The 15,185-nt window shown below is 33.6% G+C and overlaps 1 protein-coding gene across 1 annotated transcript; it reads left to right on the top strand.

Annotated features, from left to right (window-relative positions):
• The first annotated feature begins 3,950 nt into the window (after positions 1-3,950).
• Positions 3,951-10,987, top strand: LOC114287005 (E3 ubiquitin-protein ligase AIRP2). Its single transcript, XM_028230244.2, has 5 exons — positions 3,951-4,308; positions 5,928-6,078; positions 6,165-6,231; positions 6,332-6,566; positions 10,472-10,987. The coding sequence occupies exons 1-5, from the start codon at positions 4,229-4,231 to the stop codon at positions 10,680-10,682; spliced, it is 744 nt and encodes a 247-aa protein (XP_028086045.1). The 5' UTR covers positions 3,951-4,228; the 3' UTR covers positions 10,683-10,987.
• The last annotated feature ends 4,198 nt before the right edge of the window (positions 10,988-15,185 follow it).

Genomic DNA, 15,185 nt, shown 5'->3' with positions numbered 1-15,185 from the left:
GAATAATATACAAATATATAAAAAAATTTAAAAGAAATATTATGACACATCAGGTACTGCATTGCAAGTAAACCCTTTCACACTTGAAGTCTCTACCTAGATTTACACGGCATCATTCCAACTAGTAGTCCCAATAAGTAAATTGCGTTAGCTAATAATTTGTATATATAAATTTAACAATAGTACTACAAAATCACAAAATAATATTAATAATAATAATAAATTATTAAAATAAACATTGCATTCTGGATGCTTTTCCAATAGAGATTATTTATTTGTATTGTGTTTAGGCAGTATCCTAATCGAGAATGGTTCTCCTCCATATTACAAATTTTCATATATCTTCATATTTTATTTCATGGGTTTTATCTCAAATTTGTAACGATAATTTAAACTGTTTATCTCGTAGGCCTAGTAATAAAAATGAGTTGGATAAAAAATTAAATCCATCAAATATTAGTAAATACATGAACAAATAATATTCTATTTGTTTAAATGGACGGCAATCATAAGTTTAAACTTAAATGGAAAATTATAATATATACGCACCCTTAAAAAGGGTGTATCATATGTAACTCCTAATTATACAATTTTATTTTTTAGTTATGATCAATTTTGTTTTTTAGTTATGACATTAGTTTAGTTATTATGTCTTATGTTGTGTTTAGTTATATATTTTTTAATTATGGCTCAGAAAGTATAAAGTTATACAATTTTTTTTTTTATAGTTATAAGGTGCATATAGTATATATCACTTAAAAAGGTGTTTACCATAGTGTTTCCCAACCTAAATAATTCATTTTATAAAATAAAATATGATATATTCAACTATGGGGGTGTTTGAGAAGGAAAAAAATAGCCTAGTTTAGGTTAAAAATCACAAAAAGATAAAATAGGCTAAAATAGCTAATAAGACAAAATATCACATCAAACCCATAATCATTTCACTTTTTCTCTCACAAACATCACATCCAACCACAAAAAAATCCAATCATCTTCCCAAACACAAAAATTTTAGCCTACTAAAATAGCCAAAAACTAAAATAGCCTACTAAAATAGCCACTTCCCAAACGAGGCCTATTTATCAATATCCGATGAAACTAATTTTTTACACAGACGATCTTAACTGCAAAGTTTACGAGATCATTAATTTATTTGTTTTGAGTTTAGCATGAGGTGTACCCCCCAAAAAAAAAGAAAAATGTGAAGAATAGTGATAGGCACCATAAAATATTTTTAATTTTTTTTTATTGTTAACTTAAAACACATAAAAAAGAAAAAAAAGTGGAAAACGAAAATGGAAATTTGAAAAGGATTGGGTTGGGGATATGGAAAGGGGCAATTTGGAGGAAAACAGTAGAAGAGAGGGGTGGAGTGGAGCCATTAGATGCCACGTAGCAATCAAACAGTGCGTGGCGGAAAAGTTACCGAAAGTAGAGGGAAAAAAGTGGCAGAAAGAGGGAGCTTTTAATATTACTTTCGGTTAATTATCACCACCATTTTTTTTTTTAAATTTTAGAGAAATTATAAAAATAAATTTAAGTTTGACCTTAATAATAAATCAATTCTAATGTTTTAATTATTTTAATTTAAACACTAAATTTTTAAAAAAATAATATTGATGTTGTTTGGTAAGTTGCTGATGTATTAGCTTTTTTTGGTTACGATAATTAAGAAAGACCAAATAAATTAAAACAATTAATAAGATAAAATGACACATCTAATTTATATTTATTTTATTTTTTCTCTTACAATTATCAAATTAATGAGAATCAACTATCTTTTCAAATATAATTATTTTAATCAGACTAAAATAATTAAAAAGTCAAATAATTAATTTTCCAAACAAAGCAATTAATTCGAAGAATATTCAATTTAGACTATTTAAGTATTTTTTTTCCTTCCCACTGGCAACAATTTCCCACCTTTACCGTCGTTCATCACCACCATTCCTTTTCCTTAGCCATTACCACTATTCCATCCACAGCTACTTTTCCTTTTTTCCAACTCACTATCACCCATGTAATTCCTTCTCTACTCCATAACTCCAACTCTACTAACAAAAATAGTTAAATTATATAAATTGTCTCTATTTCTGAGATTTTTTTATTGTTGTAATTTTTTATTTTTTATATCATCTTTTTATTTTTAATTATGACAGTTGATTCTTTATTTTTTTTTATGTTCTAAATAAGTGTACTTTTTGACTTTTTATAAAATATGGTTAGATTTGAAGTGATGTGGTAGATACGTGATGTGACTTAAATAAGATGATATGACTTAAATAGGATAGTGACTTTTTAATTTTTTTGTGTTATGCCAAACTTAGCCCAAATTACAATATTATCTTTTCTTTTTTACTTTAAAAAATAAAATTTTTAAAAAGTTAACGTGTTCAATAAATGCTGAAAAAAATTAATTTTTATTATTGACAAAGTTGAGTGAGTCAGTTAAAAAAAAAATTTGTTTGTCAATTATTACATTTTTAGCAAAAAATCAAACAATTCAAAAACTGAAAAAAAAAACACGATATACTATTAATTGAATTCCATGCATTTTCTTTTTATTAAAATCAATATATTTTTAATTTTTTAATTCATTTTTAAGATATTTTTCCTCTGATTTTAAGACTGGACAATGTCACAAATCACTTGTTAATATTTTTCAGAAGTGAAAAAATTAAAATAAATTTTAGTAGGAATACAAGGTAGTCAGATGTTTGGAAAGTTTTGATTTAGATTAAAATACTTCATAAGACAAAATTAATTAAAATAATTAATAATATAAAATATTATATTTAAATTATAATTATTTTATTTTTTCTTTCACAACCATCAAATCAATTATATAAAAAAAATTCAATTATCATTTTATGCACAACTTTTTTAACAAAGTTAAAATAATTAAAAAATCAATTAAGGCTAAGTTTGGCATCATTCGAAAAAGTCAAAAAGTCACTATCCTATTTAAGTCGCATCATCTTATTTAAGTCACATAATCTTTCTACCACATCACTTCAAACCTAACTCATATTTCATAAAAAGTCAAAAGTGAACTTATTTAGAGCATCCCAAACAATCTCTAAAATAGGCACTGTTTGGCGTCTTGTAACTCACTTTTTTTTTTTTTTTTTTTTTTTTTTTATCTTTTTTAAATTACAATCAGCTTGTTTGGTTTCGTTTTTTAGAAAACAGTTTTTAGAAAATGCTACCTTCTTATTTTTCGTATTTTTTTGTTTTTTATGAAATTTTTTAATATTTTAAGTATTTTTTTTTAATTTTTAGATATACCTAACATAAATATACCTAAAAAGTAAAAAATTTGTGAAAAAAATCTTTTAAAAATTCACTAAATATCAAAAATATAAAAAAACTAGAATTCAATATATTTTTTGTATTTTTATATATTTATTAATTTTTTAAAATATTTTTTCATAATTTTTTTATTTTTTAGATACATCTAAATAAGATGCATCTAAAAAACTAAAAAAATATTTAAAAATTTAAAAATATTCACTAAAAACAAAAAAACACGAAAAATCAAAAACTCAATTTTTAAAAAGGTTAATCTAGAAAACTTTTTTTCATAGATTTTTTATAAAGAGTAAAAAAATATTTATTTATACCATTTTAAACAACCTCTAAGTCCTCGTTTGTGAACATGTTTTTTTAGTAATTTTTTAATTTTTTGGCTAAAATGTGATATAAAAAAAATGGTATATTTGAGCTGATTTTTACAAAAAAATATACAAAAAATAAAGAGAAAATTAAAATTTTAAATTTTTAATATGAATTGTTGATTTTTTAATTTTTTAAATAATTTTTTGATTTTTTTGACTAAATTGATCGCTACCCAAACGAGGCTAACATTAATGTAATTAATCCTATTTATCTAGAAGCCAGTCCTTTGACGCCACCTACAGTCCACGTGTCTTCACCATAGACGCCTCGTCTTTTTTTTTATTTTTTTATTTTGAAGAAGCTGAAAAGAAGGGAATAGAATTCAAACGCGCAGAGAAAGAAACCATCAGAAAACTCTAGAGACAGACAGAGAGTAAAGCCTAGAGATAGAGTGAAGGTTTTGCCAAGTCACGATGAAAAAATTTATTGGGTTTTGGCGTGAGTGAAAAAGTTTCCCTAGGCATAGAGGATTGATCGATGCCATTGTGTTTGTTTCCCAGGAAAATTTTCGGTTGGTTTTAGTTGGGTGGGTGGGAAAAAGGGAAAGATGTACGCAGGGTCCATGAGAAAGTCCTTCAAGGATTCTCTCAAAGTTCTTGAAGCCGATATTCAGCACGCCAATACCCTGTTAGTAAAATTCTCTTTATCTCTCTCTCTCTCTGTCTCTCTATATATATATGTATATGTATGTTGTTGTGTTTGTTTTTTTTGAAGATTTTGGTTGGTGGGTGTTGTGTATTTGTTTGAATTTTTATGCAATTGGGTTCGAATTATGGCTTCAAAGTTGAAAGGTTGCACTTTTGTTGCCGTTTTGGATTTTTTATAATTTCATTTACCTCCAAGTGTTCTGGGTTTTTAGGGTTTTTATTTCTGCTATGCATTCTGTCTCTACTTTTAGATTTTTAAATTTTGGCAATTCTTTGTTTTGAGGTAATTTACTCTTAGTTATCAGTCTGAATTTTGTAATTTTAGCTTGCTTCAAGTTTCTGGGTTTCGATTGTTTTGTTTTTTTGCTCCGAGACTCTGTTATCATGATCAAATTTGTGGGATTTGCTCTGTTTGTCATGGTTTAAGTGAAATGTGTTATTTTGTATTGATTTATTGGTTGCATCTATGGAGACTTGTTTTAATTTCAAGTTTAATTTCCGAAATATCAAGTAATTGTTCTTGGCTAATCAGTTGTTTTGTGTGTATATTTTAATTGAAATCCTCATTAGAATGTCCTTACATGTTTTTATATATGTTGAAAATTTTAAAGATATTGATGGAAAAATTTGCGGTGTTTGTTTTGTTCCAAATCATTGGTCATGATAGTTTTTGGTCATTTGAAGTCGAATGGCCAGGGCAATGCAATCCGAAAATGTTCAGTCTTTTTTTTTTTGGGCACTGATTTGTATAAGATGGGGATTATGTTGTTGTGTCTCAGCAATTCAGCAACATTTCCCTTAGCCTCCTCATTTCAAGTGGAAATTGGCTGCATTCAGTGAAGTACTAAGCATAAAAGTTGCATGTTTTGCTTTTAACCTGTTTCTGTTTTTCAATTTTTTTGGGTTGTATGGAAAGCGGAAAGGTGGTTACAGAGAGGGGCATGGCCGCAGCTGCAGTGATAATTTGACTAAGGCCTAGTTTGGGAAGACTAAATAAGTGCACTTTTTGAATTTTTATGAAATATGGGTTGGGTTTGGGTTGGGTTTGAAGTGATGTATTAGAGAAGTGATGTGACTTAAATAAGATGATGCGACTTAAATAGGATAGTAACTTTTTGACTTTTTGTCTTTTTTCAATCTTCCCAAACTAGGCCTAAATAACAATTGGCCGCTGAGGGTCAGATAACTTTTACATTGTTAGCCAATGCATTGTCATGTTTTGTAATCATCGCTTTTCTGCATATTGCTAGGGTCTCAAGTCTCCCAATGTCTCTATTTATGTAGTTAATTTTGGATTCACAATCGACTTGCTAAGCTAATTCTATGGCCTTGTTTGGTGCAGCTTATGGGGCTGCTTATAGTTTGTATTTGTATTTTTTTAATTTCTTATTTTTGGGAATTTGTGTTATAGTGATTGGTGCAACTTCTGCTTAGAGCTTGTAAGGCAAAAATAGCTTTAAGTTGAAGAAAAAGATGATTATTAGGAAGCTGGGAAATGGTGGTTTTAGCTTTTGCTGTATGATTACTAACCTTTAGATTGCAAGCAGCTCACATTTCCATGATTCTAACTGAATTCTTATTTTTTAATGTGAACTGCAGAGCGTCTGATTTTTCCAGGGAGTATGATGGTGCCTGTCTTCAAATGAGAATGTCCTACAGTCCGGCTGCACACCTGTTCCTTTTCCTAGTACAGTGGACAGACTGTCACCTTGCTGGTGCCCTTGGGCTGCTGAGAATTCTAATTTACAAGGTTGAGTCTAATATTTGTGTGTGTATCTTTTTGTTTTGAGTTCTTTGACAACCATGGGCATGGCTGACTCAACCGTTTTGCTTTAGGTTTATGTTGATGGCACCACAACAATGTCTACCCATGAAAGAAAAGCAAGTATAAGAGAATTCTATGGTAAGTGTCTGCATTATATGATAATTCGGAGCCACAATTTTCGACATTTGTGTCATCCAGTCTTCTGTCTCTTTGTTGATATCTGAATTTTGTTGGCCAGCGGTTATTTATCCCTCTTTAGTGCAACTTCAAAGTGGTGTTACTGATACGGAAGACAAAAAGCAAAAGGCAGTATGCATGGAAAGGTACAGAAGAAGAGATGATGAAGAACACAAGCAGTATTCGGATATAGACATTGAAAGAGATGAAGAATGTGGAATTTGCATGGAAATGAATAGCAAGATTGTCTTGCCCAACTGTAACCATGCCATGTGCTTGAAATGCTACCGCGAGTGGTACTCTCTCTCTCTCTCTCTGTACTGCCTTTGAGCCCTTGGAAATTTAAATTTGAAAGTAGCCCAGCTGCTTTATGCGAGTGTTGGTCCAATATTTCTTTCCAAATCAGTCCCATAAGTTCGTCTCTTCTTTTTTCTCTCTTTAGTAGTGATCAATAGCTAACTTTATTCAAAGTTTTAAACTCTTTGCCTTGGCCTTATTACTCCTCTCTGATGAAACCATGTCTGTACCTCTCCCATCAAACAAAAATTCTCTTTTAAAATAAACTCACAGACACTCTCTTTCTGCTTTTATCATCTTTGCTTGCAACTGTTTCCATAACTCCTTTAAAAATAAAACTTGGGATGGTTGTCCGTAATCAAGACAACCCTCTCTGTCTTTCTTTTCTATCCTTTTTTTTATAAAAAAAAATTGATTAAATATTATCCTTCATGTATTCTAATTTGATTTTCTCAAATGCTGCCACTTGGCCAAATTCTGAAGAAACAAAGAGTGCTACTACTAAATGCAATGACGAAATATACAACGTGGTGAAGACCATGGGATAATGCTGTGCCTCTTTCCAGTCATTAGAAGAGTAGAGTATATTTTCGACTGCAGTGCTGAAATTTTTTCTTATGATATCTTGGCTAAGATGCATTGTCTGCAACCAAATGAATGACCGATCATTATATTAACGGGTACACACAGAACAGGAATACGACTTTTTTAGCTGAACCTGTTTGGAAACAATCTCTTCTAAGACAAAATGATAAAAGGAAGCTACTAGTTCCACATATTTACTCTTCAGTTTGAGGAACTCTTGCACGTGGGAATCTCATAATTTTTGTAAGTTTAGGAAAAGAAACATTTTTCTATTTGACATTTTTTGATGGGTTGAAAAGAATATCTCTCTGTTTGCCGTTATGATGGGTAGAAACCTGAAAATATGCTGGACTTGGAATCTGATGGCTGCATGAAAGAATACCAGGAACTAGACCTTTTTTTGTTATTCTAATTTTTTGGGGGTTGTTCAGTGAGACCATGAGATATTTTACTGAAGATTCTCGGAGTTTAGGGGAAAGACCTGGAAGAGATTTGTTGTTGGTGACAAGTATTTGAGTTTAAGCACAGTTAAAATGGCAAGATCGAATTTCAGAGTTATGTGTTTGTATTTGTTAATTTTGCAACTGCTGTGTCTCATGGATATAGTTTGCATTGTTGTAATTTGCAGCTTACTTGTTGCAAGTTATGAAAAGTTTATAATTTTCTTTTGTTTAAGCTACTTTCAATATTAAATTTGTGATACACAAGTGTTTAGGCAATAAACGTGTTATTTTTTGGCATAGGGGGTAGGTGAGTGGACATTTGTGCGTGCTAGTTTGGGTTTTGGTATCAAGTTCACCGACTGTTGCCTTGCCTGGCGTCTGGAACCTCAAACGTAAACCATCTTTGATCCCCCAACTTATTTTTTTATAAAGTTAAATGTCAAATTATCTGCCTTGTGAAACTTAGGGTTCACCTCACTAGGTAAAGGGTTCCCTTTTCCCATTCATTACTCCACTATCTTGCTTTTTGCCCAATCAATGTCTGCTTCACTTTGATGGTTAGATTCTCTCTAAAGTGGTAGATAACACTTTAGCCTACTCAATTCTTCTCCAAATTTGTATCCTTGTTTTTTGTTTTTTTTTGGGGTCCAATTTTTGTTGAATCATATTCAGCCTAATTGAAAAGAGAATAATATCAGGTGTTGCAGGAAGAGGCTTTAAATTTACCTGAAATTTCTTGTAGAAAAGTTATACATTTTTTGAAAGTTATGCATTGTCAAATTCCAATTATTTTGCGGGATAATTGTATGAAAAGCCATGAAACAAGGTAACAAGGTCCAGTTGTGTGGTGGGTTGCAATGGCTTGATATTTTCTTATACGTAAAGAGGAATTTATCTCATTGGGTGTTGGGATTTTAGGAAGATGTGAGCTTTTTGAGAAGGATTGAGAACAAGGAAAGTAATATGGCTCTTTCCATATGCGCTTTTGTTTTGTTAGCCATGGTGTTTAAAGTGAGTTTCTTAAATGGGGATGAGTTGTATCTACCATTTTTTTGTTTAAATGGTTGAAACCTGTTACTTACAGCATTTTCCATTGCTTACATGGAAAAGCTTTGGAGGTTAAAATTCTTGTCTGACAGGAAGTTTTTCAGATATGGGACTTTGTGGGAATGAGGAAATGCTTTGATCATTTCTTGTTCAATCAGTCAAAATTTCTTGCTAAAGATGATTGACATGAATAAGAATACGAATTTGTCATAGATATACCAGTCATTTATAATACTAATTTGTCATCTATGAAGCATGGACACCTCTCTGAGGGCTGCGTATCAATGTTGGACACGGACATGCGTCGGACATGCAGTGGACACGTGTCCGACACACAGCAGAGAGTGTCCGATTTTTTTTTTTGGCAGTCGGACACGTCGTGGACATGATCGGGACACATTCAGGGTCCATTTCATAATTTATAGAACTTCTGTGGGGGTCAATTTGTAAAAAACAAAAACGAAACAATATCTAACCCTAAATCGAGAGAAAGAACATAAGAGAAAGAGAGAGCAGAGAGAAGCCTGGTTGTCAGTGGTCTTTCGTCGCTCGCTTCTGTTGCAGTTATCTATGGTAGACTTCGCTGCTCTTCTTCTTCTTCGATCTTCTTCTTCTTCTCCAATCTTCTCTCTCTCTCTCTCTCTGCTCCTTTGATTTGAGCTTTTATTTTGTTTTTTTCTTTTATATGGTCAGTTCGTGTAAATTATCAACTGTCTCTCTCTCTGTCTTCTATTTTGAACTTTTATAATTTTTTCTTTTTTATATTGATGGAATGCAATTTTATGTTATTTGTGTTTTTAAATGTTTATTTTTTATAATTTTAATAGTGTTATTTTGTATTTTTATTAATGATTTTTTTTATTATAATTTTATGACATATAATAAATAACTTTAATTATGTATATTGAACGTGTCCCCAACGTGTTGTGTCCCCCTTTTTTGAAAATTTGCGTGTCCCCGTGTCCCCGTGTCCGTGTCGTGTCACATATCTGTGTCTGTGCTTCATAGTTTGTCATAGACGTACCTACTTCAGTATTTTTGGAGCATCAAACCAATAACTGCTACGTTACCATTTTCCTCAACCCATGAACTAAAACCTTGTAGGCCTTGCTAAACCTTATCGGAGTGGAGCTTCCCTGTTGGATTTGGTTTATTGTTTTGTTTTGTTATTTTGCCAAGATTATTTCTGCTTAGTGAAATGCAGTTAAGGGTTGAGTTTGATGGTTTCTATCTTGATTGTTGTTTGTTTTAGTTTGGGATGTACAAATTCTAACAAAAAGAAGAAAATACATAAAAACTTACACACACACTCACACTTATAGGAAAGTGGCACCTATCTCAAACTTGTAACAAAAAGAAGAAAAATATGAGAACTTACACACAAACACACACAGTTACAGAAAAGTTGCACCTAGTGTAGCTACTATCAACCTGGGGTTCCATGGTGATGGATTGTGTGTAACCTGATCGTGCATTTTATGTATCTCCTTATATGTTTTCATATCCTTGTTTATTTATCTGTCGATATCTTTCTAAAAAATAATGAGCATAAGTGGTCTTTATTACTAGATTACTTGTCATTGCCTGCAACACACTTGGGTCATGGGCCAAATAGATTAGATTGTTTTTACGCTATGTTCTTAAGAAGTAAAACCTTTAGAATCGTACTTGACTTCCCGGTATTTTTTTTTCTTCAATTTTTCTAAATTTTTGGTTTTTGGGTGCAGACTTCCCAAATCTCAACTTCTTGTTTGCGAGCATAATTATGAAAATCTTTATCTTCATTTCTTCAATGGACAAGACTAAAATTGTGTTGCAACACATTGCAGGCGTACAAGATCTCAGTCATGCCCCTTTTGCCGCGACAGTCTGAAGAGGGTGAACTCTGGTGATCTCTGGGTATTTATGGACGGTAGGGATGTAATTGACATGGCAATGCTAACACGGGAGAATCTTAGACGACTATTCATGTACATAGATAAGTTGCCTCTAGTTGTTCCCGATACACTTTTCGAACCCTACGATTCTCATCTGAGGTAAGCGGTTGGTATCACCATCTGAATCCACCAATGTGGCCTGCATCATATGACTTGTATTTTCTTTCCTTTATTTACATAAAGACCAACATTCATTTGGTCAATTTAGGTTAAAAACTGCAGTTGTTTTTCCCAGCCCTTCTGATTAGAACGAACCCGGCCTGAGTTATTGTGGGCAGGGGGTTTGAAGTGGAGGTAGTCTGACTGAAAAAGGGATCATAAATGTATTTAACCAAATTGTACATATGTATAGCTTGAACTTCGTTTAAAAAAAGCCATGTTGGTTTCAATGAATGTTGTTTCCCTCTAGTTTTGGTTGTGTTATGAGATGGGTGTGAGATTTGGACCTGCACTATGAGCAATCTGTGCGAAAAACCGCTTCTTTTTTGGGGTTCTGCAACAACTTGGGCAAAATAGGGTTCTACATTGAAACCATGGATTTTTTAGTTTTCATCACTGGAATGGAATGAGATAAGAATCTCTGGAATATACATTACCTGATGATTGACCTTTTGCTGTATGCTGTTGTTTTGTTTTGGATTTGTATGTGAATAACCATCCTATTTAAGATCCTATATTATGTGTTTGATCATCTAATTCCAGTGTTTTTAAACTTAAACTTAGGCACCTTCAGTGATTAATGAGATTAGTGGATCTCACCAAAGATATCCATGTTTTTGGTGGTGGTTCTATGATTCACCTGGGGAAAAATTTTACCCTCAGAAAGTAGTTGTCAATGTGGTTGAAGTTAACGCTTATGTTTTATTTGGTTGATTTAATTGAGATGGAATGGAATAAAACAGTCAATCTTTAGACTTCTTTTTATAAGAATTGATCTTATTTCATCGAGGCTGTTTGGATTATGGATTTACATGGGTATTTGAAAAAAGAAAAAGTATATTAAAAGGGTGTGAAATGTAACTATATTGCATTCATATTTGATGAATTTGTTTTCCCTTTTTTTTAGTGTTTTTTTATCCAAATTCATGAACCAAAGATATCCTTAAAAAAAAATTAATACATGAACTTCTATGAGAGGTTAAAAGACTCATTACTTGTGTACACCTCAAGACATTTGTGGTCATATGTTCTCAATTGTTGACTAGAGAGACCAAGCTCTATGTTCCTCTCCTTGTGTACAACATAAATGTATATGGGCCTCATCGAAAAGCCCAAATCCCACCAAATTACTTGGCCCAAGCCCAAGTATGAGCCTGCCCATACAAAAAGTGTGATGAACATTATGCCTGGTGGGATCCTAAGCCCGACTCATAAGTCTGTGATGCACTTTAAAATTTGTGTTATTATTTTTTATTATTTTCTCTATGGATTTTTTAATTTAATAAAAAGCTTAAATTATGGCCCAAATAAGCTAAGTCCAACCTTAAGTCCTTATTTTTAAGTTAATGATTAGGGTTTTGGGCTTCAAAAATGTAAGATAGATTGGTCACCAATTAAGGGGATTTGCAAGATTATTTTATTGAGTAGATTTATTTATCTATAAATCTTGTTTCTTTTTTAACTTATCAATATCTTTAAAAAGTGTTGGGACAAACAATAATCCTTCGTAACTCGAAAAAAATTGGCCCGAGTAGCTTGAATACTCAAAACGATGTCGTTTTGAGTATTTTTTTGTTTGTTTGTTTCTTTCCCTCTTACATTGTTGAAATAGAGAGAGAGAGAGAGAGAAACCCCCATCACCGGCGCCACCATCACCGACGCCATCACCGGCGCCGCCATCGTTTTGGATACAGATTTGTGTATAATGATGATGACGATGACGATGATGATGATGATGTGTTGATTTTTGGGTTTAAATCTCTCTGATTTTTGGGTTTAATTTTTGGATTTTTAGATTTGATTTTTGATCTTAAAAAAAACAGAGGATGTGGTGTTGTTTGTTGTTGATGATGATATGTTGTGGTGTCGAGCTACAAAATGGATTTTTTTGGATTTTTGGAGCAGATTTTTTTGCCCCTACATTAGATTTGTTTTGAATGCATTCTAACCTTTGAAAGTTGAGAACCAGGCACCAGCTGGGGGCACCAAAGGATCATCATGGGTAGGGAGGGAAAAAATGGAAAAAAAAATCCAAAAAATATCATCATCATCAACAAAGGATAATCATCATCTGCAGAGTAGCTCGTTTTGGGTACAGATTTGTTCATCATCTGCACTAGTTAGGGGCACCCAAGGATCATCATCTGTAGAGAAAAAAAAAAAAACTGCCCAAAACGAGGGCCAACAGAAATTCGAGCTACAAAACGGAATTGTGGGACAAAATAGCATTTTAAGACTTGTTGGTGCATTAAAAAATATACAAGATTTATAAATATTTAAATCCATCATATAAAAGTAACTTGTAATTTACCCCAATCAAAATTCATGTGTTTGGGCTTGGATCGGGCCTAAATATTAAACTTTAGGGCCAGGCTGAACTTGTGGCCCATATATACATTGATAAACATACATCAAAGGCATGGCTAAACTATAAATTTTACCTTATAATTCAATTTAAGTTTCACCATAATCTTTATTATTTTAATTTGAACAATGTTATACCTTAGAATTTACATTCACTTTTAATTTAGTCTTTTCATTTAAAATTTTGTCAAATTTTTTTTTTTTTGGTGTGTATTTGTATTATTGAATTTGTTATAAAAAAAATCATGAGTTTTAAGGTCAAATTTAAACTAAAGAATCAAATTAAATTAAACTTAAAATTTAGAATTATATTTTTTAAATTATTATTGACATCGGTGGGTCCACAGAAGCTTTTGGCCCACCACTTAGAGCCCAATTCACGGTTCAAGCATTAAAGCCCAACACCATTGAAAACCCAACGTTGCATCAGGAACCAATGACATCTAAATACTTATCAAGAGGAGAACCAGCCACGTAAGCAGACAAAGATCCTGCAGAGTTATTGTATCATATATCAGCCATTAATGAGGCTCCTGCAGCATTAAATGCGATAACCTCTTCACGTCAAATGCGATAACCTCTTCACGTCGAAACGGGCAGTCTCACCATGAATAAGGCAAGTTAGAGCATAGACTTTCGGCCAACATGACAGGTCAGAGTGGTCAAGGAAATGATGAACAAAGGATATAAGGAGGCTTCCAAGACACACAAAAGGTTAAGTTCTCTATTCTTATTCTTTCTCTACACATTATCAATCCCTCTCTCTTCTAACTTGGTCGTCGAAGGGTCCGCTGGGAGACTCCCGTTCCCCGTTGGACACTTTTGCAGGTACTCCAGTGAGCTTAGTGACTGGGGAACGGTGTAAGAAGCGTGGGTTAGCCCGACTCGCCCTCTAGGGATCAGTAGCATCATCAGTTGGCGCCATCTGTGGGAACGCCACTCCGAGTAACAATTGTGCTCATTGTTGCCGGAGACCTGTTCCCAATAATTCCTCCTCACCGGCCATCAAGGTGGATGGTCACAGTGAGATCCATGGCTTCTTAACACAACGTTGTCGACCCCTAAGCCAACCCTCCCAACCTAAATAACCTACCTCAGTACTTCACAGAACTCACCAACAGCATCAACCGCTTGGCCGAGCAAAACCAGGCCTTGATCAACGCTTTGCTTCAACGAAACCTCCCTATACCTCCTCCACCACCACAAGATATCCCTTCTAATGGAGAATGAACCCCGAGCCATCCTTTCCAACAAGCCCACCTCTCCAACTTAGAGGGTATGCAAGCCCCACCTTAAGACGTGAACCCGCCACCACGGGGTTTACATCTATCAGTTCGAGCACCTACTCCTGAAGGAGAGACTAGTAGTGTTCAGCCCCCACTACACTCTAGAGGTGACAATGTTCCTATTTGGGACGCGAAACTCCGAGCCATGAAACTCCAGCTTCAAGGAGTCATGTATAACATACAGAATAAACCCTCCACAACAGCCAACTCCCCGTTTGTCGCCTCCAACAGGGACAAACCCCTGCCCCCCAAGTTCAAAATGCCTTCGATCGACTCATTCGACGGTACAACAGATCCGGTTGACCATTTGGAAACCTATAAGACCCTCATGATCCTCCATGCTTTTCCTGACGAGATCATGTGTCGGGCTTTCCCCGTAACGCTTAAGAAGTCAGTTCAACTATGGTTTAGTCAGTTGCCACCAGACTCTGTCTCTACTTTCTAACACTTAATTGATTCTTTCCTGAGCCATTTCATTGGTGCCCAACGCCAGTTGCGCCCAACAACTCAACTGCTTAATATCCGTCAGATGGAAAGAGAGTCACTACATAGCTTTGTCACCCGTTTCAACATTGAGGCCCTACAGGTGGTGGAGAACGACGACAAGGTCATCCTCACAGTCTTCATGGCCGGTTTACGACCATCCGATTTCCTTTTCTCTTTTTCTAAAAACCCTCCAACCACCATGGACACCTTCCTTTTCAAAGCCCAAAAATATATGAACGCCGAAGACTCTTTGGCAGCCCATCAAGATACTACGACTAAGAACCCAACCCCTAAGGAGAAAAGAAAGGAAT

This window comes from Camellia sinensis, chromosome 9, assembly GCF_055761805.1.
Source record: "Camellia sinensis isolate YWXY chromosome 9, ASM5576180v1, whole genome shotgun sequence".
Taxonomy (NCBI): Eukaryota; Viridiplantae; Streptophyta; class Magnoliopsida; order Ericales; family Theaceae; genus Camellia; species Camellia sinensis.
Note: the sequence above shows the minus strand (reverse complement) of the source record. Positions and strands in the feature narration are given on the sequence as shown.